At 46.1% G+C, this 22,881-nt stretch overlaps 10 protein-coding genes across 10 annotated transcripts; 5 read left to right on the top strand and 5 right to left on the bottom strand.

Annotated features, from left to right (window-relative positions):
- Positions 1-934: 934 nt before the first annotated feature.
- On the top strand, positions 935-2,507 carry C8R40DRAFT_1039267 (ketopantoate reductase PanE/ApbA C terminal-domain-containing protein; the record flags this gene model as incomplete). The annotated part of the gene is made up of 9 exons (XM_046223818.1): positions 935-983; positions 1,038-1,112; positions 1,176-1,238; positions 1,297-1,595; positions 1,657-1,758; positions 1,814-1,908; positions 1,960-2,099; positions 2,151-2,362; positions 2,427-2,507. The coding sequence occupies 9 exons, from the start codon at positions 935-937 to the stop codon at positions 2,505-2,507; spliced, it is 1,116 nt and encodes a 371-aa protein (XP_046088906.1).
- A 45-nt stretch (positions 2,508-2,552) lies between these two features.
- On the bottom strand, positions 2,553-6,007 carry C8R40DRAFT_1159305 (uncharacterized protein; the record flags this gene model as incomplete). Its single annotated transcript, XM_046229864.1, has 11 exons — positions 2,553-2,803; positions 2,887-3,322; positions 3,380-3,818; positions 3,873-3,968; positions 4,020-4,194; positions 4,265-4,487; positions 4,551-4,663; positions 4,721-5,084; positions 5,172-5,372; positions 5,421-5,860; positions 5,914-6,007. 11 exons carry the CDS (start codon positions 6,005-6,007, stop codon positions 2,553-2,555), a joined length of 2,832 nt encoding a protein of 943 aa, XP_046088907.1.
- A 194-nt stretch (positions 6,008-6,201) lies between these two features.
- On the top strand, positions 6,202-6,607 carry C8R40DRAFT_1167882 (translation machinery associated TMA7; the record flags this gene model as incomplete). Its single annotated transcript, XM_046231097.1, has 5 exons — positions 6,202-6,240; positions 6,293-6,392; positions 6,450-6,458; positions 6,509-6,536; positions 6,592-6,607. 5 exons carry the CDS (start codon positions 6,202-6,204, stop codon positions 6,605-6,607), a joined length of 192 nt encoding a protein of 63 aa, XP_046088908.1.
- A 495-nt stretch (positions 6,608-7,102) lies between these two features.
- C8R40DRAFT_1167883 (WD40-repeat-containing domain protein) lies at positions 7,103-9,976 on the top strand (the record flags this gene model as incomplete). The annotated part of the gene is made up of 9 exons (XM_046231098.1): positions 7,103-7,336; positions 7,390-7,530; positions 7,585-7,681; positions 7,735-7,921; positions 7,997-8,671; positions 8,766-8,885; positions 8,945-9,471; positions 9,542-9,649; positions 9,711-9,976. 9 exons carry the CDS (start codon positions 7,103-7,105, stop codon positions 9,974-9,976), a joined length of 2,355 nt encoding a protein of 784 aa, XP_046088909.1.
- A 958-nt stretch (positions 9,977-10,934) lies between these two features.
- Positions 10,935-12,364, top strand: C8R40DRAFT_1167884 (cyclic-AMP phosphodiesterase; the record flags this gene model as incomplete). Its single annotated transcript, XM_046231099.1, has 6 exons — positions 10,935-11,011; positions 11,065-11,123; positions 11,179-11,290; positions 11,346-11,546; positions 11,602-12,237; positions 12,277-12,364. The coding sequence occupies 6 exons, from the start codon at positions 10,935-10,937 to the stop codon at positions 12,362-12,364; spliced, it is 1,173 nt and encodes a 390-aa protein (XP_046088910.1).
- A 171-nt stretch (positions 12,365-12,535) lies between these two features.
- Positions 12,536-15,259, bottom strand: C8R40DRAFT_1038937 (DEAD-domain-containing protein; the record flags this gene model as incomplete). The annotated part of the gene is made up of 7 exons (XM_046223785.1): positions 12,536-12,730; positions 12,783-13,262; positions 13,318-13,656; positions 13,708-14,468; positions 14,519-14,717; positions 14,775-15,047; positions 15,110-15,259. 7 exons carry the CDS (start codon positions 15,257-15,259, stop codon positions 12,536-12,538), a joined length of 2,397 nt encoding a protein of 798 aa, XP_046088911.1.
- A 41-nt stretch (positions 15,260-15,300) lies between these two features.
- Positions 15,301-17,781, top strand: C8R40DRAFT_1263648 (uncharacterized protein). Its single transcript, XM_046233872.1, has 8 exons — positions 15,301-15,479; positions 15,530-15,547; positions 15,603-15,765; positions 15,822-16,780; positions 16,834-17,005; positions 17,064-17,199; positions 17,253-17,436; positions 17,500-17,781. Exons 1-8 carry the CDS (start codon positions 15,309-15,311, stop codon positions 17,743-17,745), a joined length of 2,049 nt encoding a protein of 682 aa, XP_046088912.1. The 5' UTR covers positions 15,301-15,308; the 3' UTR covers positions 17,746-17,781.
- A 599-nt stretch (positions 17,782-18,380) lies between these two features.
- C8R40DRAFT_1039127 (uncharacterized protein) lies at positions 18,381-20,158 on the bottom strand (the record flags this gene model as incomplete). Its single annotated transcript, XM_046223804.1, has 4 exons — positions 18,381-18,866; positions 18,903-19,607; positions 19,670-19,888; positions 19,949-20,158. 4 exons carry the CDS (start codon positions 20,156-20,158, stop codon positions 18,381-18,383), a joined length of 1,620 nt encoding a protein of 539 aa, XP_046088913.1.
- A 150-nt stretch (positions 20,159-20,308) lies between these two features.
- C8R40DRAFT_1039522 (uncharacterized protein) lies at positions 20,309-20,733 on the bottom strand (the record flags this gene model as incomplete). The annotated part of the gene is made up of 2 exons (XM_046223846.1): positions 20,309-20,612; positions 20,669-20,733. The coding sequence occupies 2 exons, from the start codon at positions 20,731-20,733 to the stop codon at positions 20,309-20,311; spliced, it is 369 nt and encodes a 122-aa protein (XP_046088914.1).
- A 271-nt stretch (positions 20,734-21,004) lies between these two features.
- C8R40DRAFT_1092580 (ubiquitin-conjugating enzyme/RWD-like protein) lies at positions 21,005-22,363 on the bottom strand. Its single transcript, XM_046227553.1, has 8 exons — positions 22,156-22,363; positions 22,018-22,088; positions 21,930-21,950; positions 21,802-21,870; positions 21,600-21,743; positions 21,456-21,519; positions 21,342-21,401; positions 21,005-21,247 (listed from the first exon to the last, which is right to left on the bottom strand). Exons 1-8 carry the CDS (start codon positions 22,211-22,213, stop codon positions 21,192-21,194), a joined length of 543 nt encoding a protein of 180 aa, XP_046088915.1. The 5' UTR covers positions 22,214-22,363; the 3' UTR covers positions 21,005-21,191.
- Between the last annotated feature and the right edge of the window lie 518 nt (positions 22,364-22,881).

Raw genomic sequence — 22,881 nt, forward strand, 5'->3', positions numbered from 1 at the left:
TTGGTTCGAACGCAGACCAGGATTGAATTTGCCACTCGGAACATTGAGCAGTCCAAGCAAATTCCATGGCTAACAAGAAAAAATATATAAAGGCTACATACTGTGGAAGTCGAGATAGAAGGAATGAAGTCGGCAATTCTAATTTGGGATTGGAAAGTTTTTGGAGAGCACGGAGGACTGGAAAAATCACTCGATATTTTGAGAGAAATCAGAGAGAAATGGATAACATTGATTTGGAAAGAGAGTTGTCAGTGACCCGGGCAGATGTTAGGAAGAGTGGGAAAAGTTGTTCAAAAGGCCGAAGAATCTATGTCAGTTGTTAAGTTTCGAAAGGTGCAAGAAGATTGGTCAGCGAGAAGGGTTTTTTGGGTGATGCAATGAAATATCGAGGAGAATGGGCAAGTTTGTCAGACGTGAAATTGGCGAAGGTTCAAAGTGTGCAATCTGGGCGTTGGCGAGATCTTTGAAAGGAGCAGCGGCATCATCACAGGTAGATGAACAAAGTTGAATGATGTGGACGGCAGTGCTACAGACATGGTGCCAATGAGGGTCAATGATGGAACGTTGAAGAAAGCAGATGGAGTATTGCAGCTTATTGCAGTTGAGGCGGGGCCCGAAGACCACGCTGTTCCTGTACCAGCCTGTACCATGGGAGCTCAACAGGGTTCCGACATTGATAACGATACGTGATCCGTCTGGGCAGTGGGGACTAAGTACAGGGGACTATACCGGACCACATCAGTGACTATCAGTAATCAGTGAGTGAACGTGTTCTCATTTCAAAGCATTCCAAGGTGCGGTCCGGTATTCTCCCGGCCCGTTCACAGATTCTTGTGGCAAACGTGCTGTAATTCCGAGGGAATTAATCATTCTGTCAAAGTTCCTTCGATTTCCTTCAGTTGACCTTCACCCATTGAGTACTGAGGACGTATACATGACGCAGGAGATTTTGGTAGTGGGCTTTGGTGCAGTGGGAGCTATATGTGAGCTCCAATGCTCTCTACTGAATACACTCTCAGTTTCGTACTTCCGATCAGATGCCTATAGTCTTCATCGGACTGATAAGGTGCGATTAACAGTTGTGGCGAGGGGAAATTACGAACTGATTAAAGGTAAGTATTCTGTAGCCTGCAGGAGAGGATAACTTGGGGATTATCTTCTGATGCCGCTACTAGAACATGGAATGTACATCAAAAGCCAAAGATTTGGAAATGTTGAAGCTTGGAAGCCTCATCGAGGTATATTACTTCCGAATAATCCAGTTTAATACGGCTATGGCAGCTGAAAACAACACAGTGGTCAATTCTATCTCAAGTGCTGCAGATAGACAGTACTCACATGTTATTCTTTCAACAAAATGTGTTCCCGAAGTTATCAAAACACCAGATCTTCTCAAGCCCCTCATTTCTTCTCCTTATTGCGATCAATTCCAACAGCCCGTTTATGTCCTGCTTCAAAATGGCCTGAACATCGAAGTGGACCTTTATCGTGCTATCAAAGCACTGGGAAAACCTGAGGAGCCAGTGATCATAAACACGGGTGTCTATGTGTTTGCAAATTTAATCTCGGCAAATGTTGTTGAGCATGGTCCTTTTGTGAGCGCAAATTCATGGAGAGAGCTCCTCATGATCTTTGACACTTACCCTGGAACCCAAGGCAAGGTTAGATATAGGTATTTATAGGCCTCATGACTATACAACTATGGTCAATTCGCCAGCTGAGCAACAGGTTCTTGAAGGGCTGAAAGAACTGTTCCATGTACGAGCACTATGTCTTTCTTTAGGCAATTATCAAGTGATTTTTCCTGCCACAGAATGTCGACATCAACATATATCCAGAGATCCAACGCAAAAAATTCGCGAAGAATATGTTGAACATAGCATATGCGGCGTGTGCTTGTTTAACAAGGTGTGCGATTTCGCCGTTGCTATATTCTGTGGGTGGCTCACTGTTCGTCAGATGTTCTCTCACTTCCTTATTCCGTCCTCCTCCCACGAACGTCCCTTACGAGCCGTACCTAGACCCAGTAACTGCTGACCGCGTAAACCTCTACACTCGTAAATGGATCAAAGATATCTTGGATGAGTGTGTCCGTTTGGGTGTGTCTTATCTCTCGACCTACACATTTCACCGTGCTCATGCAACTATAGGCCGTGCAATGGGGTTCCCTGATTCTGAGGACGGACTGCCCTCGAGCATTGTCGAAAACAGCATGAAGACATCTGAGAAGAACTATTCTGGCCCAGATTCAAATCACAACCCAAGCACTCTGCTAGATATCGAGAAAGGAGCCCCCATTGAAGTCGAAGTTATTTGGGGCGAAACTGTACGTTTGGCAAAGGAGAGGAATGTCGATGTTCCTGTGAGTGTTTATGCCTCATGTTCAGCTTTTCTTCAGCTTTTCTTATATACTCCACAATATCAAGCGCATTGAAATGGCGTATGCGATGTTACTCTTAGTCCAAAACCAAATTCTACGCCAGATCAACTCTTCGAAACAAACTTAGAAGTAGACCTGATACTATGAATATACTCACCATGTAGGCTGATATTCACATAGTAGAACTCCACGACATAGCCTCGTTCCAATTCCACTCGCTATCCCAAAGTCCAGCGGCAATTACATTTCCCTCACCCCGCCCGTTATCTTCTCCGATAATAATCCAATCAGGTACCGGCACACCAGTACGGATAGGAAACAATCTCGCTGCTCGCTCAAGACCAACGCCCACAGGATCAGTAGACTGTAGAAGCAGCATTTTCGCACACGAGTTCATTGGATGCGGATGGAGAAATAAGATTCCTAGAAGTACTAATCAGACAACCACAATTTCTCAGCCTTATACTACATGCCTTGTCCTGGCTGTAGCTCAGGTCCGTTGGGACTGAATCCATCTACATGAACTCTTGTCATGAATTCTTTGACGTCGATGAAATTGTTCTCCGTGACGAAGTTTGTTTTGCCTTGGTGTAATGCCGTCTGTAATTCCAAAGCAGCCTCATTGCCGACTACGATAACGTTGCCTTTGCTGAAAGCAGATGCAAATTCTGGTTTTAAGAGAGCGATGTTGACCTCGGAATTGATCATGATTTCACTATCTAACCGATGATACACAAGGAGGTCATGAGAGAGGCGGAGAGCAATAGACATCGCGTGTGATGGCGTCTCAGTTGGTCCCGACTCTAGGTCCAACACTGCATCAGGAACGACGAACACAAGTGGAGCTGGTCCCATAAATTCCGAGTGGTCCACTGAATTGGGGGAAGATAACACAGTCTGCATGCGTCCTGAAAGTTGCAGTGTATTCCGCGAGTCTGAAAGCTGCAGAGCACATCCATCAGATACTAGCAAGGTAATGGCACAGACATATATACATACTTTCCATAGTTTAGGCCCGACGGCCTTGAAGTATATAACTTGTGCCATTTCAAGGATCCTCGAATCCAAAACCACTTGCTTTCCGTCGATGTATAACTGCATATCTTTTTCGAGAACGCCAAACAACTTGGGATCAACGGAAAATTCGAGGATATTCGTGGTCTTTGCATTCACTAGCATAGCGGAAGATGATGACTGCTCTATAACGTGGACGGAAACACGTCCTAATCGTCCTGGAATGGAAAGTTTCTCTATATGCCACCCTTGCATGGATCCGCTTTCTGCAGGTACAGCGACTGTGAGGCTGAATTTTTCCGAATAAGTGACACATTGGGGGCCAAATTCGGCTGCATCAAGCAATTGGTCAATGAATGATTGAACTTGATCATTTTTGAAGACTGTAGGAAACCAATGAGGCTGGCCTCGGAATTCCAGAAATCTCCAATCAGATTGAGTTTACTTCAGCAGACGTAGATGTTACGAGGATACTCACTCGACGCGAGACGTGTTGTAACCAACCCCTTCTAGGTTCTGCAAAACACCAACTAGTTCTCGTGAATGCCAAACAGGAACATTCTCGTCGTCTCCACTAAGAAACGATCAGTGTTGTACACACGAAACAAGGGGTTAGAATACCCACCCATGAATAGCAAGGACGTCCTTCCCGCGCAGATTGCCCACAAACAGGTCATTATCATCCGGTGTCAACGAAGTCTGAAGAATAGCCTCCAAGAAGGGATCGGCAAAATGCGCCGAACAAGACATTGTCCATGGGACGTAGGCTTGAGATTTTATGTAGGCGGATGCGGGAATGACTACATAGGTAGAAGAAAAAGCGAAAAGAGGAGTTGAGATCGATAGCGCGGGTTACATGAGGTTACATGCCTCCCAAAACGCGATCTGGGAACCGCTCTGCAATATACCAGGCCCCTTGACCTCCATTGGAATGACCCATCAATATAGCTTGAGGTTTTCTGTTCGGTGTAGTTGAGGGTATGCCCCATTTATTTTTTCCCCAGGTCGTTGATTCGGAACTTTGAAGAATATCTGTGACTGCATCTAGGACTCCCCATGCATCTTGGGCGGAGGGTCCGTGCCAATCAAGGCCCTAACAGCAACGGAAAGCAAACTGGGTGTCCTAATATGTGCTTTGATGATATTCCATACTCACCCAAGAAGTCCTTCCACTTGGAATCACCACCCAGCTCCAAACCTGTCTCGGAAGGGCTTGCGCCCAGAACGATTCCGAGGGACTAGGAGCGAAGATATCCACCCCTGCTCCATCTAAGAGATGTCACGGGCAATGTAAATTTACTTCAAGAAAACGCACGTACAACTCACGTAAGGCTAAGATTGGCGCACGTCGTTTATCCGATGATTCGGGCGGGACCACCAAAAAATTGGTTGGTATTGAGTCCGAAACCCCAAAGAAGTACGATCCTTTGAAGACAGGATTAGAGCTAGTCGGGCTCGGGTCATCCCACATTACGACATGGGTAACGGCGAGAGATAGTTCCAAAGTTATAGTATCTCCTGAGTTATGTTGAATGTAAACACCTGCGTCGTCTCTTTGTAAAACCAGTGTAACGTTGATGGAGGTAAAGGCAAGAGGTAGATCTTTATGTTGCCTGATGCGCAAGGGCAGAATACGAGCTTGAGTCGGGGCAAGGCGGAATTTGGTTGAGGGAAGATTCAATGATAGATACTACATGGCGAATGTTGAGATTGCAGTTGAGGAACGAATACGAACGCATACTTCTTTGAGGGGATGCGTGATTTGGGCATCATAAACAGACCACCAGCCATCTCGAGCTCTTAGTCCAATCCCGATAGCATCACCAAAAGTCCAGCCAGATACAACATCTGGCACCACATCCTGTGTCGGTTCCCACACAACCTGCTCAATATCAATGTCGAGTTCCACTTCGAGCTTGATGGTTTGCGCCGGGGTATCCGAGTTACGCTGGACGCGAGGATCTCCGAATAAACGTATCTAAGACTGATCGAAGTTTGAACGAGGTTGTGAGAAATTTGAACTTACTTCATAATCGCCACTGACAAATATATCGTACGTCGTAGGTTTATCGAAAGACGGCGCCTCTGGAAGTTCAACGACGCGTGGTAGAGCGCGTTCCATATCATAGATATTTCCAGCATACCACCGAGGCACCTTCCCGGTTGAATTTGAAGAAATTATCGTGAAATAAGAACCTCCGACAAGTTTAATGCGAAGATGGGGCGGTCGTGTATTCGAATTGGAGCCGGAAACTGGGTATACAGTCAAAGAAGTTTTGAGTACAGCATGGTGTTGAAGTGCAGCCCATCCTTCGCTATCCCTCAGTGACTTCCACCGCACAGACTCCGGAAACGACACTTCCAATATACCACTGTCCTTGTCTGCCCGGGCTTTACTCCATGTGACTTGACCACCATCGGCATAAGATGAAGGATATGTGGCATTCAGGTCAATGGGAACCTTCACTACCGGTTGGCGGATTCAGATGAGAGAAATGGAATAGCAGAAATGGTCAAACCATCGATAGGGAAAGAAGGCTCAAGAAAATGTTGTTCTCGAGCGTGAATAGGGAAGGGGCCGAGGACATCCCATTCTTTGGATAGCTCTATCATCCATTGTGATTCAAGTAAAGGCATTTGGAAATTATATGCGAGAGATGGTAGCAGAAGTGCCGCGATAAAACACGACAAAAGCATAGAAGTCGTGTTAATGGAGGAAGCTTTGAATATCATGTGTTTTTTTATCTTATCTTATCTCAAAATATAAAATTGGCTTGGGCGCTCGTAAGTCGTAGTTTGCGATAATCATGTCTGGCCGTCAAGGAGGAAAGCTCAAGCCATTAAAGGTCATCACAAATAATCTTCACCCGGAGTAATCCTCTTAATCAACATCTATAGGCTCCCAAAAAGGAAAAGAAGGACGAGGACGAGGAAGACAAGGCTTTCAAAGACAAACAGAAAGCTGATCAAGCTGCTCTCAAAGCAGCGAAGGATAAAGGTGTGAAATGTTTCCTCTCAAGTTATGCTTCATACTGACCCTTCATTTCTCATGCAGCTGCAAAGGGTAAGTGACTGTGATATACTTCTTTACTCACAGATCGACCTTTCATCTAGGTGGAGCACCTGGAGGCGGAATTAAGAAGTAAGTAAAGGTATCATCCTCAGTATGCACCAATAATCTGATATCTTTTACTTAGATCTGGCAAGAAATAGACTGCTGTCCGTTCCGCGCCCATATCTCCTCCCAAGCCAGCCCACTCCTACTAGAGCTCTCAACTGCCTTTGTACTCGTGTCACTGCCACATGTGTATCAGACTATACTCTATTTCTTGGCTTTGTCGGCCTCTTATCGATTTGCAAATGCAGCTCAACTGCACTCTACTATTGTTCAGAATCTCTTGGGTATGTATGTCCTCAAATAATTAGCCACATGCACTATACATACGGCTTTCCCAAATGGCCGTTACTCGTCAGCGGCGTATGAAGAAAATTTGAGCCTTCTTGTTCATTCATGCTAAATTATCGTTGAGCGATAAGTAAGTACACATACGTGCAAGCAAATAGAAGTCGACGTTGTAAGCAACATCAAGTCGAAGAGAAAAGTTGTAAAAAAACATATTGATTGCTGTTTATATAATGCATTCAGATTCAAGACTCGGACAGTCACAACAAACGATCTCAATCCCTGCCTCTACCATCCAACTCCCTATGTTAGGCCCTCTGCAAGGCCTCCCGCCGAATAATCAGTCGCAACAGAGTCAGCAACAGCAACAGCAACAGCAGCAGCAGCAGCAGCAACCGGGCCAGAACAATATTCCTCCGCCGCCGCCGTTAAATGGCCAGGACTACACTCTTTCCAGTGTTTTGCATTTCTTGCAAACAGAATGGAGGCGCTATGAACGTGACCGCAATGAATGGGAAATTGAGAGGGCAGAGATGAGGGTATTTTTATTCTTTTCTACTCTTACCCCACAGTCGCGTTGATAGCTTGTCAGGCCCGTATTGCCCTGCTCGAAGGCGAAAGACGTTCCTTTGAAAATGTCAAGCTCGACCTGATGCGTCGTATAAAAATGCTTGAATACGCCTTGCGTATGGAACGGTTCGTTGCCAAAACATCTTCCGTCCAACGCGTCCTCGTTTAACACGTCAACAAACCGGGTTTTTCTATTAGGTCAAAGCAGCTCAACCAGCCGGCGCCTCCAGCAAAGCTGGCTTTGATGCAGGCTCAGACTTTGAGAGACGACTTGTCCAAAGAAGAAAGTAGCGGAAGTTCACCTCGGAGTGATGGTGCGTGCTTTTTTTCTGTTCTTGTGCGTTGATCTCAATATGTTCTTGGTCAGATTCTCCTCTTCCAGATAGTCGTCCACCAAATGGTGCACCTTCGATAGGACCGTCTGGGAGACCAGGTTCTTGGACCGGACTTAATTGGCCAAGCGGTCCTTCCGCTAATACTCTCGCAGGAATAGGCAAACCGCCGCCAGGCCGAGATCCAAAAAGTAGGGCACGTAGTCGGGACTACTTGAAGCAGTGCGTCAATTCTTCATTCGACATATCTTTCTTTCGTTACATGCTCAACTTTCGTTTTCCGTGCACACGTCACAGGTGTCTTCAAGAAATCCAGTATTTAACTTCACCACAGGCAATGAACCCACTTCCCAACCGACCATTAATCAACCATTCGACAGTGCCGCTCTCATTACCCAATGTCCCTTCCTTTGAGCAAATGGCTTACAACGGGCGTCCCAGGAAAGTCCTGCCAGAAGCCGGCTCATCTTTACTAAACGGAATAAACTTGATCTCGGGGCCCTCATCTGCTCCTGCTACTGGTCCTCTGGAGCGAAGTAATCCGCTAGCAAGTGGCATGATGCAGCAGCACATACAGCTGCAACAGGTCCAGCAACAGCAACAGGTTCAGCAGCAGCAGCAGCAGCCACCTTCCACGCAACAACAATCGAACGGAAACCAATCTCAGCCGATACTTCCCGGTACCTCTCAGTTAGATAATAAAGGTTCTGAATCCGAGCCGCGACAGTTGACGATGATCTTTCGACCTGATGATTCCGGAGAGTGGAAAGACAAGCTCAGGCAGGCACACGAAGCTTCTGAACAGCTTAGGCTTTCCAGAGAATCCCAGGCTGCCGGAGGTTCCTGGGAAGGACGAAGAGAGTTTGAAGATGAACTCAAAGAAGACGAGGGAGAAGTCGATGACGATGATTCTTCAGTAGTATCCGAAGGCGATGGAAGTAAAGTATGGAAAGCCAGACGGACGCTCAGAAAGTTAGTTGCATGATTTCTGCATTTCATTTGTTCAATTTCCTCTCGTATCGTTTTGTTTATTGTAACAAACACTCATCAATTTCTCGTATCTTAGTCATCTCGATGCTGTTAGGGCAGTTGCGTTCCATCCCCATGAGCTGTGCTTAGCTACGGGAGGTGACGATTGTACAGTCAAGATATGGCGAATGGATGTCGCAGGCCTAGCCTCATCTACGTGCGTATGCCTCTTCCTCAAAATCAATCTGATTGTAAAACCTTTGCTTTCCTTCGCAGTTCCAGGGTCACTACGGAAATTGAGCCACAGATCACTCTAAGGGGACATTCTGCTGCCATCACACGTTTGATACACGCGCCTTCAAAACGGCTATTGTATTCTGCCTCATTAGACTCCTCAATACGAGTTTGGGCTCTGCCGTCTCCCTCTCATACGACATATGCGCCGTATGATGACAGCACATTTAGAGGCCACCTAGTAGGCCATACTGATGCCGTATGGGATCTGGCTTTGGCTCGGGATGAGAGCACGCTCATCAGTTGTGGCGCAGAGGGAGCGGTCAAAGTATGGGATGTCGGTGGACCTTCGCCTGGCGCACTTAAGCTAACTTGGGGTTGGCTTGGGGTGGATGGCATTAGTGACGCACCGACGGATGACAATCGCGACGCTCCCGGTGCAACGTCCATTGAGGCCATTAAGAGCGACCTTAAAAAGGTCGCAGTGGCATACCAGAATGCTGTAGTCAAGATTTTTGACATTGAGACTGGTAAAGAGCTTTCGAGATTAGGAAGTGACATGAGCTATGGTACGTTAATTCATTTTGTAGCTGTATCAACGCTCAGTTTTGTAACCCTTGTATTGTTTCCTTTTTTCAGATGGTACGCCTGCGACGCAAGTCAACTGTATAACGTCACATCCAACAATGTCATTACTGGTTACCGCCCATGAAGACAAGTTTATCAGAATCTTCGACATCATCACAGGTATGTCTAGCAATTTTCAATGAACCACGAGTTACTCACTCTGCCTTGTATGTACTCACAGGTCAATGCACACACTCGATGCAAGCTCATCTTGATGGCGTCACATCGATTTCAATCGACGCATCAGGTTTTTCCCTTGTATCTGGAAGTCATGATTGCTCCATCCGATTCTGGGATCTTCTCGGCTCCCGGCAGTGCGTACAAGAGATCACAACGCATCGAGAGAAAGCACGGGAAGGCGTATTAGATGTCGAATTCCATCCAACACTACCATTTATGACCAGCGCCGGTGCGGATGGTGTGGTAAAACTTTACGCTTCGTCGTAACACTGCTTGCTTTCTTCATTTGTACATTCGCAGTGGGGGCTGATCATCCGTTAATACTTCTGCTTAATAAGTAGCTTCAACCCACCTCTGGATTGCGACGGAAACTTTCAATGATTCAATTTTACATTCTGCAATTTTTTTCAATCATTTCATGTTCATTGCCTTCAGTTCCTTGTAAATACTTGTTCCCGGTCACGAACGTCATGATTAACCATCGTGGTAGTCTAAGTCGACACGAAACTCATACCCGCATAGATTGAAACAGGGACGATATCTCATTGCTTTTGCAAGAGATGGAAACAAATTAATACATACACATGTACATAACATGTTTCTTTCGACGAATATGTTGACAATGTGCTGCGATGTTACCGGAGGCATCGACGTCAAGTCCTCTGCTTAACTTGGCAACTATGGTTTCAACGAACAGAGTACTTGGTATCTCAACATACTCTTCGGGCTATGCACAACAAATGTATTGTGATAATTATTGACTTTGCGGATCCCACTATGGATTGTGTAGTACTTTGGATCTAGTAAAGCCCTTATATTTTTTTTTCGCGTTGGTCTGAGCTTGGTATCATTTGCCTCAATCAGGCTCTTTATTGGAATTGTATTACGAATTTCCAGGAATTTCCCCTCAGAGACAAGAGGAACAATTTCAATTATCATAAACAACACGCTTCCCTTCCACCAACTTTGACCAGCATCGCCTTTTTCCCTTCAATCTCTTTGGGCAAGTCGGAACGTCAATCAGCTTTTCGCCTGATAAGAGAGGGAGCTGGGGGTCACAGCAAACACAAGGCCAACCTGTCAAGCGGCGACTCACCTTTAGACACAGAGAGTCAGTTGAGCTCTTTTGCCGATCGTCCATTTACTGCGTGTATATTAACTCTCTGGGGCTCCTTAAAATAGATAACCAACATTTCCCCTCGAAAGACGCGTTATTCTCTCCTCTATGGATGATTATGGCCCTGCTTTTGCTCTTGTGTGTGTAGGTTCAGGTGGCGGCCCCCTGGAATCCGACTTGTCTGGGTAAAGTGTCAATTCTTTGAAAAGCTCAAGATTGTTAATGGGGGATCATTCAGGTACCTGCTCAAACCGTATAAGGAAGAATGGGACGCGGGTATCATTGCATTAGAGGCGGGTGAGTTATCCTTCCACTACATGTACCACCATTCGAATTCTCATCCGGAGACTAGGTTCAGGCCAAGGAACTTTGCATCGACTCTTGCAACAAGAACCAGACCTGTTCAAGACTCAGAGTAGCGCGACCCGGACTTATTCCGCTTCCGAGATTTATACCTTCGTGCGGTGAGTTTTCAAAACGATTTCTCAATATCTAACCCCGTCACCTATCCTTTTCAAGGTGTTTTCTGATCACTCACGCGCATTTGGATCATATTTCTTCCCTTGTAATCTCTACCGGCTCATTCGGAGGTCCACGGAAACGCGTCTACGGTAATAAGGAAATGCTTGAAGATCTGGAGGGAATATACAATTGGCGAGCATGGCCGAATCTCGCTTCCTACGACGAGAACGACGAGGACTTCAAACTGTTGTACTCTCCGTGAGTTTTCTGGGCATCATCTTGAATTACCTACTGATGACCTTATCTGTCCTAGCCTTGTTCCGAATGGAAAGTATCATACCGTCTTCCCAGATATATCTGTTCAAATTGTCCCTATAAACCATGGTACCACTGATATAGGGCCTTATTCTTCTTCCGCGTTCTTCATCCGTTCAGACTCCCATCCGTCCAAGCGAGAGTTCCTGTTCTTCGGAGATGTAGAGCCCGATTCGGTCACTTCTGCTACACCGAAGATTATCGATGTCTGGAGGAAAGCTGCTCCCATGATCCCGAATACGTTATCTACGATCTTCATAGAATGTTCATGGCCATCTGGGAGACCAGACGACATGTTGCATGGTCATCTTAGTCCCGAACACTTGAGGGATGAATTAGTCGTGCTGGCTACTGAGGTATACCACTCCCGGCGTAGCAGCTCTGGCGGTGGCTCCAGGCCCAAGAGAAAGCGGCAAAAACGGAATCCCTCAGTGTCTGCTGACGAACTGCGAGGCCTTCTGACTGGTGTTCGAATTTACATTATCCATTGTAAAGAACAGTCAACGCAAGTCGAAGGTCCTCCAACACGGGAACTCATTGTTGGGCAGGTCAGAGCACTCGTTCAAACGGCTGGACTGGGCGCAGAGATTCTATCTGCCGAACAGGGAATGCATATCAGTGAGCGTTTCATATTGTATTTATGCTTCTATCACTCACTGCCCAACTTTCGTAGCTATTTAAGCATAAAACTCATCAAAATACTCACTCGTCCCGCATACATTTATTGGAGACTGCGAACCGAGCTTTTTGCTCTTGTATAAATACGCCTTGTAGCCATAGTTTTTGCTATCGTTGCTGTTTTTGTTTTCGTTTGTGACCTGTAGATAGATAGATAGATATGTACTGCTCAAAAGATGGACTGCGAACTTCGCGATGACAATCCACTATTGATCTGAAATTGTAATATCTAATTTTCAACAACATCCTGTCTCCTATCTTGAACTGCGCAGTAACGCTAAAGCCAACTCCTCCTCATCTTCGAGTGCCGGAGGCCGCGCGACCTTGCTTCGTTTTGAGGGTCGCGACTCTTCTTCTGACTCTGACTCGGAAGGGAGGTCGAACTCAGGAGACACATAGCCATCATCAGATGGTTCAACGTATGCACCGACTTCACGTCCACCTTCCATCTGTTAACGAAATTCAATGTATGAAACATCAAAAATCAAAATGAGATCTTACTGCTATCTTTTCTCGTTCTTTCCTTTTTCGTTTCTTTTCCTTCTTTTTCTCTCTGGCGTCATGTTTGTCCTGCACATCCGCAATCTTCATCTTCCCCCGTTCCGCCTCGGCATATTTATTTCCCTCCTTTACTACACCTTCAACACCTCCAGTTTCCTTCACCCAGTCCTCTGCGTCGGCAACTTCTCCAGCCTCACGTCCAACCCCACTATCATCGAACACGATTTTCTTCGTTATAGGCGCATTCAGTAGAATCGTACGTTTAGCTTTGCCAAGTTTATTTTTTCGCTTGGACAAATTTTCCAATGCAACTTCCCTGAGCGGTACATCAACGAGGTCGTGGTCTGCACGTCTAAGCGTAATGAAATCGTCTTCGTCGGAAGCAACATCTTGATCAATGAGTTTAGAATAGTGCTGCGAAAGGACGTCCTGGTTCTTGCGCTCGAACATCCGGTCGTACTTCGTTCTCACGCCACCAGGCTACGTTTGGCGTAATTAACTCAACGAAGAATCCAAGCGAATTTGCGGAACGAACCTTGGTTGATTTAGACGGAGGTTCCTCTGTCACTGCTGCTTCGCTTTCATTGCCACTTCCATCCTCCTCATCACTCGACGGATGGATATCACCATCATCTGATTCTTCCTCATTTTCATCTGCACTATTCTGTTTCTCTTCCAAAGCCTGTTGCTTCGCAGCATTTACCCGTCGATCTGTGTTTTTCTTTTGCTTTGCCACTTCCTTGCTCAAGAATTTGATCTTCGGAGCGCCAGGAAGCCCAAGAGACTCTGCAAATTCGTTCGCGGGAAGTTCCGCAACTTTGAATATTGATTTATCCTTGTGTAAATGAACTGAACGGAGATACGACACGAAAGCCTAAACAGATGTTGGCGGAGAACAAGGCACTCTGAGAAAGGAAATTTTTACCCTTTGACCAAGATATTTGATTTCAGGCTCTTGGAACGCGAGCTTTTGTAACTGGTTCTGAATATCTTGCTGTTTGCTGGGTTTCACCTTTATTTTCTGAACCTCGATCCCTTTCGCTTTCAACGCGGCAAGCATACCTTCCTCCTCGCTTGGCATCAAAAACAGCAGACCCTTGCCTCTGCTTTCATATCTGGCTGTACGACCTACACGGTGAATATACGTGTCTGCATCCTCCGGCGCATCTAGTTGCAACACCCAGTCAACGGAAGGAAAGTCCAACCCTCTTGCGGCAATGTCTGTAGCGAAAAGCACTGCATGTTTCGACTGCGTAAATTTATTGTACATGGTTAACCTCGTAGTTTGTTTCTGCTTTCCATGTAGATGAATGAGCGGCATTCCGGGGTGCATTTTGCAAAAAGTTTCGAAGATGAAGCGAACTTGCTTACAGCTAGATGCAAAGACTATGATTTTGGATTGAAGGTGTGATTTTATAAAGCTCCATAGGATGGAAAGCTTTTGATCGAGGGTGCAGACGAGATAGTGCTGTTCCAGGCTTTTGGGTATGGATGAGGAAAGACCATCACCTACATTGACACCAATTGAAATTGGGTCTTGAAGACTGAGGCGGGCAAGATCTTTGACAGAACGAGTTTGGGTCGCTGAGAACAGCAGAGTTTGTCGAGATTTTGGGAGATGAGAAAGAAGGGCGGAAACGGTTCGGGAGAATCCCATGTCGAGTATTCGGTCTGCTTCATCGAGGACTAAATATGGAATAAATGAATAGATGGGGATCTATATGCAACATCCATACCTAGCAGCTTCAGATTATCAGATTCAAAACCAACAGTTTGGTCCATATGTTGTAACAGACGTCCCGGAGTAGCGACTAGGATATTCATCCTCGATAACCGTTCTCGTTCATCTTTTAAACTTTTACCACCAATCACTAATCCAGCGGAGAAGGAGTGATATCCTCCGATAGAACGAAGGACTTCGAAAATCTGGACAGCCTGCAATGAAATAGTCAAACTTCAGGCAACGACGATCCAGAGAACAAACAAACGCACCAGTTCCCGGGTTGGGGATATAATCAGAGCTCCTAGCCCGTCCGTAGGTCCCCACCTTTGTCTGTACAAAATTTCGAGAACAGGAATAAGGAAGGCAAGAGTCTTTCCACTTCCAGTACGCGCAGCTCCTAGGACATCCTTTCCCTTGAGCGAGACGGGGATACTCTGCGCTTGTATATCGGTCATGTCAACAAAGAAGGCTTTCTTTAAGCCTCGTTTGGAATTTTCAGAGATTGGTAGATCAGCAAAAGCCTTTAGACCTTCTGGAGCTTCCTTCACAAGAATACTTAATCAGCGCATAGTCCTCGAAAAAAAAAGACTTGGGAAAGACTTACAAACTCCATAGCTTGACGTTCAAGAGTCTCGATACGCTGGGTCTCAGATAATTTCTTCGCTTTTGTAGGTCGAGCACCATATTTTGAATCCTTCTTGTTCTTTTGCTGCTTTCTAGGGCGAGAAGGGCCTGCAAGAGGTTGGGAGGTCATGGTGGATGTGAGGAATTTAGGGCGCTTATTTCCTTTGTGAACTCTCGCAATGGCTGCTCATATCCCAAGCATTTCAAACGAGCCGAAGGAGAGAAACCGACAGTTGCTGGAGATAATGGCAAAGAAACTTTCGAAGATGTCGTCCTTCGAGCAATATGCGAATAGACTTGCCAATTGGGCAAGCGATCCGAGAGCGTATTATGACGATGTTAAAGAAACTGTATGTGTTGCCTTCATTTAACTCAAATATCTGCTTAATGGCAAAGTCAGATAATCAAGCTGCTGGAGGTATCATACCCATATAGATCCTCCTGGCGGTCATGGCTCTGACACCTTTCACCAGCGCGCGCTCCTCACAATGCAAAATGAACTGCGTCTAGATCCTCGACTACCTTTCAATATCCATCTGTATTTAGACAAACCTTTCATCGTTGCGTACAGGACTTTGATACAGACCGTGTACCGCTTTCGGGATAAATTTCCTCGTGATGGCTTGCGCCTCCATTGTATGTTGGTTCCCTATCCATTTTGTATCGATGTTCGAATTGTAATCTACTTTCAGCGCGATTGCAGGCCTTATATATGACCACCACACCTCCGGATGAAATCATAGACGTTGAGGCAACAAACTCGCCTGATTCCTCCTCCGTGGCTCAGTTTTCTGGCACTGTATCCTCCTCCTCCATCATCTCTACCCCAGTTGATCCAATAGTATCCCCCTCCTACTACGCCCATCCTCCTCAATTGCCACCACTTCTTGTTCCTTCACCAAGCGCACCGTCCATTTCGTTGAAGGATTCTATTTCTCCATCCTTGCACTACAATATCGTACCTTCCATGGCTTCCTTCATGCACACAGCCAATTCAGATCCAATAAACTCTTCGATCTCTGTTACTGCCGCTGATCCGGAGCCTTTGTTAGCCAGTACAACTCCTCAACCTCCCGCAAAACCACCCGCCTCATCTTTACCTGAAAGACTACAAAGCGATGAATCCATCTCCGCTGTCGCTAAGCCCCGAAAGAAAAAGAGGAAAAAACTCAATTTATCTGAAATGCTCGATTTGGATCAAGCAGACCAAGTCGAAAGTCCTACGGGACCAATTTCAATTGTGTCGAGCGAAGGGCACGATTTGAAGGTTGAGGCGATGGCCTTAGATCCAGCTGTTAAGTCTTCAGAACCAGATTTTCCTACCCCTGATATGCAAGGAAGCTCTACGGTAGGAATCAAACGCGCACGGTCAAACTCAAGCTCTAGAATGCCTGGCTCGCATTCGCCAAATTTCTTAGACCGAGTGTTGAAATGGGAGTCACCAATCGACCGAACTGAACATGAACATCGCCCTTTATCTATTGAACCTCATGAATCTGCCGCCGCTCATATCACCTCCGCTTTGGTTGAAGACAAGGACAAGGATAGCCCTGATGCTGAGGATGCTATGGAAGTCGATATAGAACCAGCTCAAGATAATGGGCCTGAGGATGAGATCATGATGGACGTGATCAATAATAATCTTCAGACTGTAAGTCGCTCCGCGCGCTGTATACCTTACGTTTTGTTTGATCGTTCCATTAGGTCGAAGCGTCGCTGACCACTTCTGACAAATTGGAATCTGTTAAAGCTGTTGAAGTACTGCCACCTACACCTGATGAAGCTAATGATGCATCATCGACAACAATGGCCCTGAACGATGCACCTCAGCCTATAATTATCAAAACACCTCACAAAGTCTCTCTACCCGAATTTTGTATGTAGCGAATCCCCTCGATAAAACGTTCGATCCTCATAAGTTGTTATTTTTCTAGCCGGATTTAGTAAAACACTTAATACTCGAAAGCAAGAAGGTCTATCGACGACGGCTCAAATCGCAATGCGCTTCACGGTGGATCGAGAACAGCTCACTTCACTCGAGAACTGGAATAGAAGAAATATCTCTCCGATGTATGTTCTATCTTGTCTTTTTGAAAATCTTCGACTGCTAATTTGGTACTCAGTCGTGAAGACAGGAAAGAAACACTTTGCATTTCCCTGGCGTGTTATCTTCGAGCAGACATGGCAAAGAACCCGGGAAACTATAATGCCCTGAAATCCCGGTGGCCTAAGAGGCATCGACTAGACCTCAACGTCACAAAACAAGATGGAACTAACAAGACAATACCTCTTAATCCTCCGACTGTTGTAAGTAAGACGGCAATCTGCCCTTGATATATGTTCTGACCCAAGTCATATTCACATCGTCAGTGTACTCCCGATGGATTCGTTGACCTAGGTCCATTCATCAAACAAGGCGAAAACATAATTAAGATATCCCAGAATGGGGATCTATCTGCCTATGTCTTTTGTTTGCATGTTCATGACCCTACGCTTGCTCAAATCCAAAGGCTTAATCAAGTGTTAGATGCTAATATGGAGTGGGAAATCTGGTGTAAATCGGTTTCGAGGCCTCTGAATTTAGAACCGAGCACTTTCGCACTGCATGCATTCTGAAACTTGAGAATTACACACTTACGTGTATCCAGGATCCCAGAAAAATATGTATGCATTGTGAGCTTGAAGTAAAGTATACGTAGATCTCTATGATTGTGTTTTACAAGATTATGTACCATAATGCACAAAATTTTTCTGCGATAAATAGGAAACAGGAAAGTAAGAACTGAAGGAAAATTCGTTTCATGAACCGCACAGGATATGAGCAAACGACATAGATTTATGGAAGGAAATGAATATGGTACGATATCAAAAGGACATAGCGACTAAAGAAAGTGCCGAAACAAATAGAGAGAATTCCGCCAGAATAAGGAAAGAAGACAATTGATATTTGCATCTGTGTGAATATGTGTACTGAGGTTGAGGGATGAACCAGTCAATGAAAAGAGAGTTATCAATGAAGGGATCGGAACAGTTATGATCAAAACGTTGACCAATGCGTACGATTATACATGAGGCTCGAAAAACAGGGGAGGAGATAGTGTGCCACCCAACAGAGCGAGAGCGACCTGAATGAGGAAAGAGACAACAGCGTACAATGACCATACTCGTTGCACATACGAAAAGTTCGGGATTTAGAAACCTCGACCATCGTCACCCTGTAAACTATCTGAGCGGACTGAAATCGGAATACATCAGATCTCTAGTGGTTCGTAAGTTCTAGCATCGAGCACACCTCTAGGTTGACCTTCGCTAATCCCAACTCTGCTGTCCCTCCTAGCAAATCCACCCACTCCAGGGCCTCGAGGCTGCCTAACGACGCCTCCAGGGCTCTCATGTCCGTTTCCACTTGCCGAGTTCATGGTTCCAGCCGACTGCAAGCCAGTGGGGAGGTTAGGCACTGGTGGAACTCCCGAGTTACCGAATGCGCCCCCGTTTGCGAAAAGCGAGCCAAAGCCGCTCGAGCGACGAGAGGGAGACGCGATAGTGGCATACCCTTCGCGGATGTTTCCGTTGGAAGCGCGAGTGGTGAGACGAGGAGCCTGCGAGTGCAGTGTTTTCAAGTCCGGCATGGACTTCTTCATACGTAACGATCCAGGAGCAGCTGATATGGTAGACCCCGTGGGAGTCAGATATGCGGAAGGGGCGCGAGAAAGGGTTGGAGCTCGTTGCGCCTGTTGCTAAAGTAAATTATTCAGAAATTAGAATCGAAGAACATCGGGACGACATACCCTTTGCGGATCAATGCGAGTGACGACAGCATACCTCTCGTCACCCTCGCCAACAGAGTAGTGATAGACACCAAGTTTTTGGGCAATAAGATGGACGACGCGACGCTGCTTGGGCAGCAACATTCTGGAGAACGCCAGCTCGTCGCGCATGCGATCATCCTTGAACAACAAAATACGAGAATAAATCTCTAAAGTTGAAGGGTCATTCAGATCCAATTCGTTCGCTGACCCTTTGTCAGACAAAGGAGCAGGCGGGAACGACTGTGGGGCAGCAGGAGCTGAAGCCAAGCTATACGGAGAAGGCATGGTAGAGATATGTGGAGGAGAATACTGAGACTGCTGCTGTTGGTAAGACCCGGAAGAGAAAGACCGTTGGGGAGAAAAAGTAGTAGAGCTCAGCACATTGCCATAGTCCTCATACCCTGGGGTGATCTGTTCCTTCTCGAGTTGCATGGAACGCATACGACGAAGAGCCTTTTCCCTTTCGATCCGCTCCTTCTCACTGGCCTGGAGAACCTTCTTGTACTCAACGCGTAACTTGCGACCCTGAACGTCGAAACCGTTCAGAGCGACAACGACTGCATCTGCATCTGCTGCCTGACGAAAATTGGCAAAGGCAAGACCACGGAAGGCGCCTTGTTGATCTAGATGGTAGTTGAAAGCGTAAGGAGTAGGGATTGACAAGGACACCTGTCACAGGGATGTGTAAATAAATACAGACACTTGGAGGCTCATCGATGTGAAGAACTCACAATTATGTCAAGCAGTGTTTCGCGCTTGACATTGAATGGTATGTTTTTGATAACGATGGCGGTAGGGATTATTTCGTCATCAGGATTCTGACTAGGCGTAGTGGGAGCAATAGGTGGTGGGCTAAGATGGCTCATAGGGGGGGAACCGCCAGCGGAAGAAAAGTCCGAGTTGTTGTGAGGCGACAGCGAGCGACTATCAGAGGAATTATCGAGCCATTGCTGTGCAACAATGGTGAAAATTGGTGGATTATAAGGAGAAAAAAAAGGGCAGCAACGTACAGAAGGAAGACCGCCTCTAACGGGCTTCTTCAAAGGGGACTGGCCGGTAGTCAGAGGATTATATTGGGACTGGATAGAAATCCCCGGGGACGTAGCAAAATGATACTGAGGACGGTTGCCGCTAGAGCCTTCATAATCGTAAGAGTCGTGAAGACGTTGCTGCTGTGAAGTAAGCGACAGAGATGAAATATCTGGCGGAGAGCTGGTCATTATTGGTCTTGAGAGATGCTGATTGTGCTCGTGAAGATAGCAAGAAGGAAAACGGCGGAGAAATAACTGATTTTGATGAAGAAAAACGGCTCTCTGATTCTTCGTTACGGAAACAAAGGAAAACAGTCGCTTAGGTAAACAATATTAGCTCTACATGACTATCGCTGCCTTCAACGGCGCCAGTATTTCCTGTGCTTCATATGGTAAAATAATCGACGCTGAATGATCCCAGGGCCCTCTGACTCTCAACGTAGTCGGCGACTCTGAGATCGATCCTGAACTTCGTGGTGAGGCGCCCGCTGACAACGGGCTCAGCGAGGCGCTCTTGATCTCCTTCATGACAACGTCTACCTGCAATACGGAAGCTCTTGGCCGACCAGTGGCCCCACGGCTAACGATCATTGGTGGACAAAATGTTGGCCGCGGAACAGATGGCATTGTATGCTTTGGGGCACTGTAACCTGGTGTCATTTTCTTTCCTTGTTCCTTCTATGGTAAATTTCTACACACCTTCGAGGTGGCGTAGGGCCCTGTACAAGGCGCAAAGGACTTGGCGGAGCGCGTCTACCGGGCATGTTTGAATATGTGTTCACGGATAAAACGAGTGTTATGGTTGGAATAAAACCCCACAGGCAAGAATCTGCTGGCATTATCATATATGACCGTCAGCAGCTATTCCTAATGCTGGTAATCGAACAATTACCAGGAAAAAATAACTGAACTCGAACTCTAGCGGTTCAAGTGGAAAAGGTTACCAGAACCACTATGGAGGGAAGCAAGGTGAGGATACACTACAGCTTGCGGTCTGCCTAGACCAGTCAATAAGGCACCCTGGTAAAACAGTCGTCAGGTGAACAAACAAGTTCATTTTACGATTTTGATACAAGAGTGACTTATGTAACCTTTCAATCACTAAGAGCGATGCACGCCTATCTATATCCAGGCGATTAGGGAGATACGTTTACAAGACGCGACTACAAAGCCCTCGATGGTGTTCAAAAACAGAATGGATACACAACAATGTAAAAACACCCTATGCCGAGTCATCCTTAAGTGGTCTGTAATGCCGCATCAGCTGGGCCTTGAAGCCTGCACGAGAGACATATACGGATCAGTTGAACGAATTCATCATGGAGCACAGAACGATGCTAGATTGACACCGCCCACAAAGTGACTGACTGACTTTCTGGATTGTTCCATATGGCGGCAGCATCAGAGTTTAGTGGAGATGCATTATTAGGTTCTGCAAACAAGACGAGATTAACTAGTATTCGGAGCACGGCCAGCGATAACGCACCACCGAGCAAAGACTGAAGAGAGATTAAGATCGTCTGCACGCTATAGACAGCAGACCACTTGTCCTGGATTATCGGACAAGATAGAATTAGCACGCCACAAATTCAAGGGATACGGACCGAATAACGACCAACGTGATACAGACCTGTAGGATGTCGAGACAGATGGTGCCGGAATTGATGTCGACATTAGGGTGGTAGCAAGGCGTCTCAAACTTTATCGTGGGTGCAACATAGGGATAGTTAGGCGGGAAGTGGATGGATATTCTGAAAGCCAGTCCAGCGTAAACCTAATGATGGAGGTTGTGAGTCGTGTATAGTCTACGAAGGATGTAAGAGGGCATATACAGTTCCAGAAGCACCTTCGATTGTGCCCATCCAATCGAATAAATTCGAGTCGGTTTTAGGAAAGGCCGACTATATCGAGGGAAAAGAATTTTCAGAACAGCCAATAACTTGACAGAATGTTTACTGACAATTCCAGGGGAAGACGACATCTACAGCGCACATTGAGCCACTATATCGCAGTATGATACGGCGCGAAGGAGAGAGCAAACAGCGTACCATTAAAGTCATAAGCTCATTACCCAGACTAGCAAAGACGAAATCAAGGCTATCGACTAGGAGTTCCAACACTATCACACAAAAATATTTACCGTTTAGCAACGCTGCCTGCACCGGACTGGGAAGAAGAGGCGGGACCAGATTTGTTGGAAGCGGGAGCGCGAGGAGGTGCCAAAGACGAGGTTACTTGTTCCATTTCGAGATAATAGACGTAAGATAGTGATACACAGAGCGGATTTCAAGAAGAATGGAAAAACTGAAAGTTGATGAAGGAGAAGGTGAAAGAATGGAGAGCGCTTTCGCGCGCGTTTTGAAACAGTCACGTGCTCGATCCGAAAATCCGGGCGCTCTTAGGCGGTGGTCACCATCGTACTTGTGGAAAACCTCTCCCCGAGTCCCCCTATAGCTATAAGCTCTAGGCTTCGATCTGCCGTCGCGTGTAACTACTCACCCACGAGTTGCATAGCTTACATACGAACTCTTGATTTTTCTAACGTTTACCAACTTGAAGAGAGCAATAATTAGCCGGAAGAAAAGAAACTCCCTTCCTTCAAAGCTCAATCACTGGCCCATCATTATTATATCCTTTGCAGTGTCTGGACCAGCAGTGTAGAACCAATAACATGGCTGGTACACGGTGTGAATTGATATCATACGAGAAGATCTTTTACACATTCTTCTTCTCCAGAACGAGTCTAATCTAAGGAAAGCTTCTCTGTACACTGTACTATACAAATCTCATCAAGAGATTGTCGTCACCTAAACGATCCTCTTTCCGTCAGTTCAAGCGTGCGCTATTTCATTCTTCATCTCAAAGCTCCTTGGAAATATTCCGATTGTACGGAATATCACTTCACCAGACTT

This window comes from Lentinula edodes (genome assembly GCF_021015755.1).
Source record: "Lentinula edodes strain Le(Bin) 0899 ss11 chromosome Unknown C8R40scaffold_8, whole genome shotgun sequence".
Classification (NCBI taxonomy): domain Eukaryota; kingdom Fungi; phylum Basidiomycota; class Agaricomycetes; order Agaricales; family Omphalotaceae; genus Lentinula; species Lentinula edodes.

Excerpts from the sequence above, each read along its gene's own strand:
- C8R40DRAFT_1263648 (XM_046233872.1), top strand. The coding sequence starts at position 15,309 with ATGGCTGCTCATATCCCAAGCATTTCAAACGAGCCGAAGGAGAGAAAC. Across the intron at positions 16,781-16,833 it reads TCAATAATAATCTTCAGACT|GTCGAAGCGTCGCTGACCAC; the intron begins GTAAGTCGCTCC and ends TCGTTCCATTAG. Across the intron at positions 17,006-17,063 it reads AGTCTCTCTACCCGAATTTT|CCGGATTTAGTAAAACACTT; the intron begins GTATGTAGCGAA and ends TTATTTTTCTAG.
- C8R40DRAFT_1092580 (XM_046227553.1), bottom strand. The coding sequence starts at position 22,213 with ATGGAACAAGTAACCTCGTCTTTGGCACCTCCTCGCGCTCCCGCTTCC. Across the intron at positions 21,951-22,017 it reads ATGAGCTTATGACTTTAATG|ATGTCGTCTTCCCCTGGAAT; the intron begins GTACGCTGTTTG and ends TGTGCGCTGTAG. Across the intron at positions 21,402-21,455 it reads TCTTCAGTCTTTGCTCGGTG|AACCTAATAATGCATCTCCA; the intron begins GTGCGTTATCGC and ends TCTTGTTTGCAG.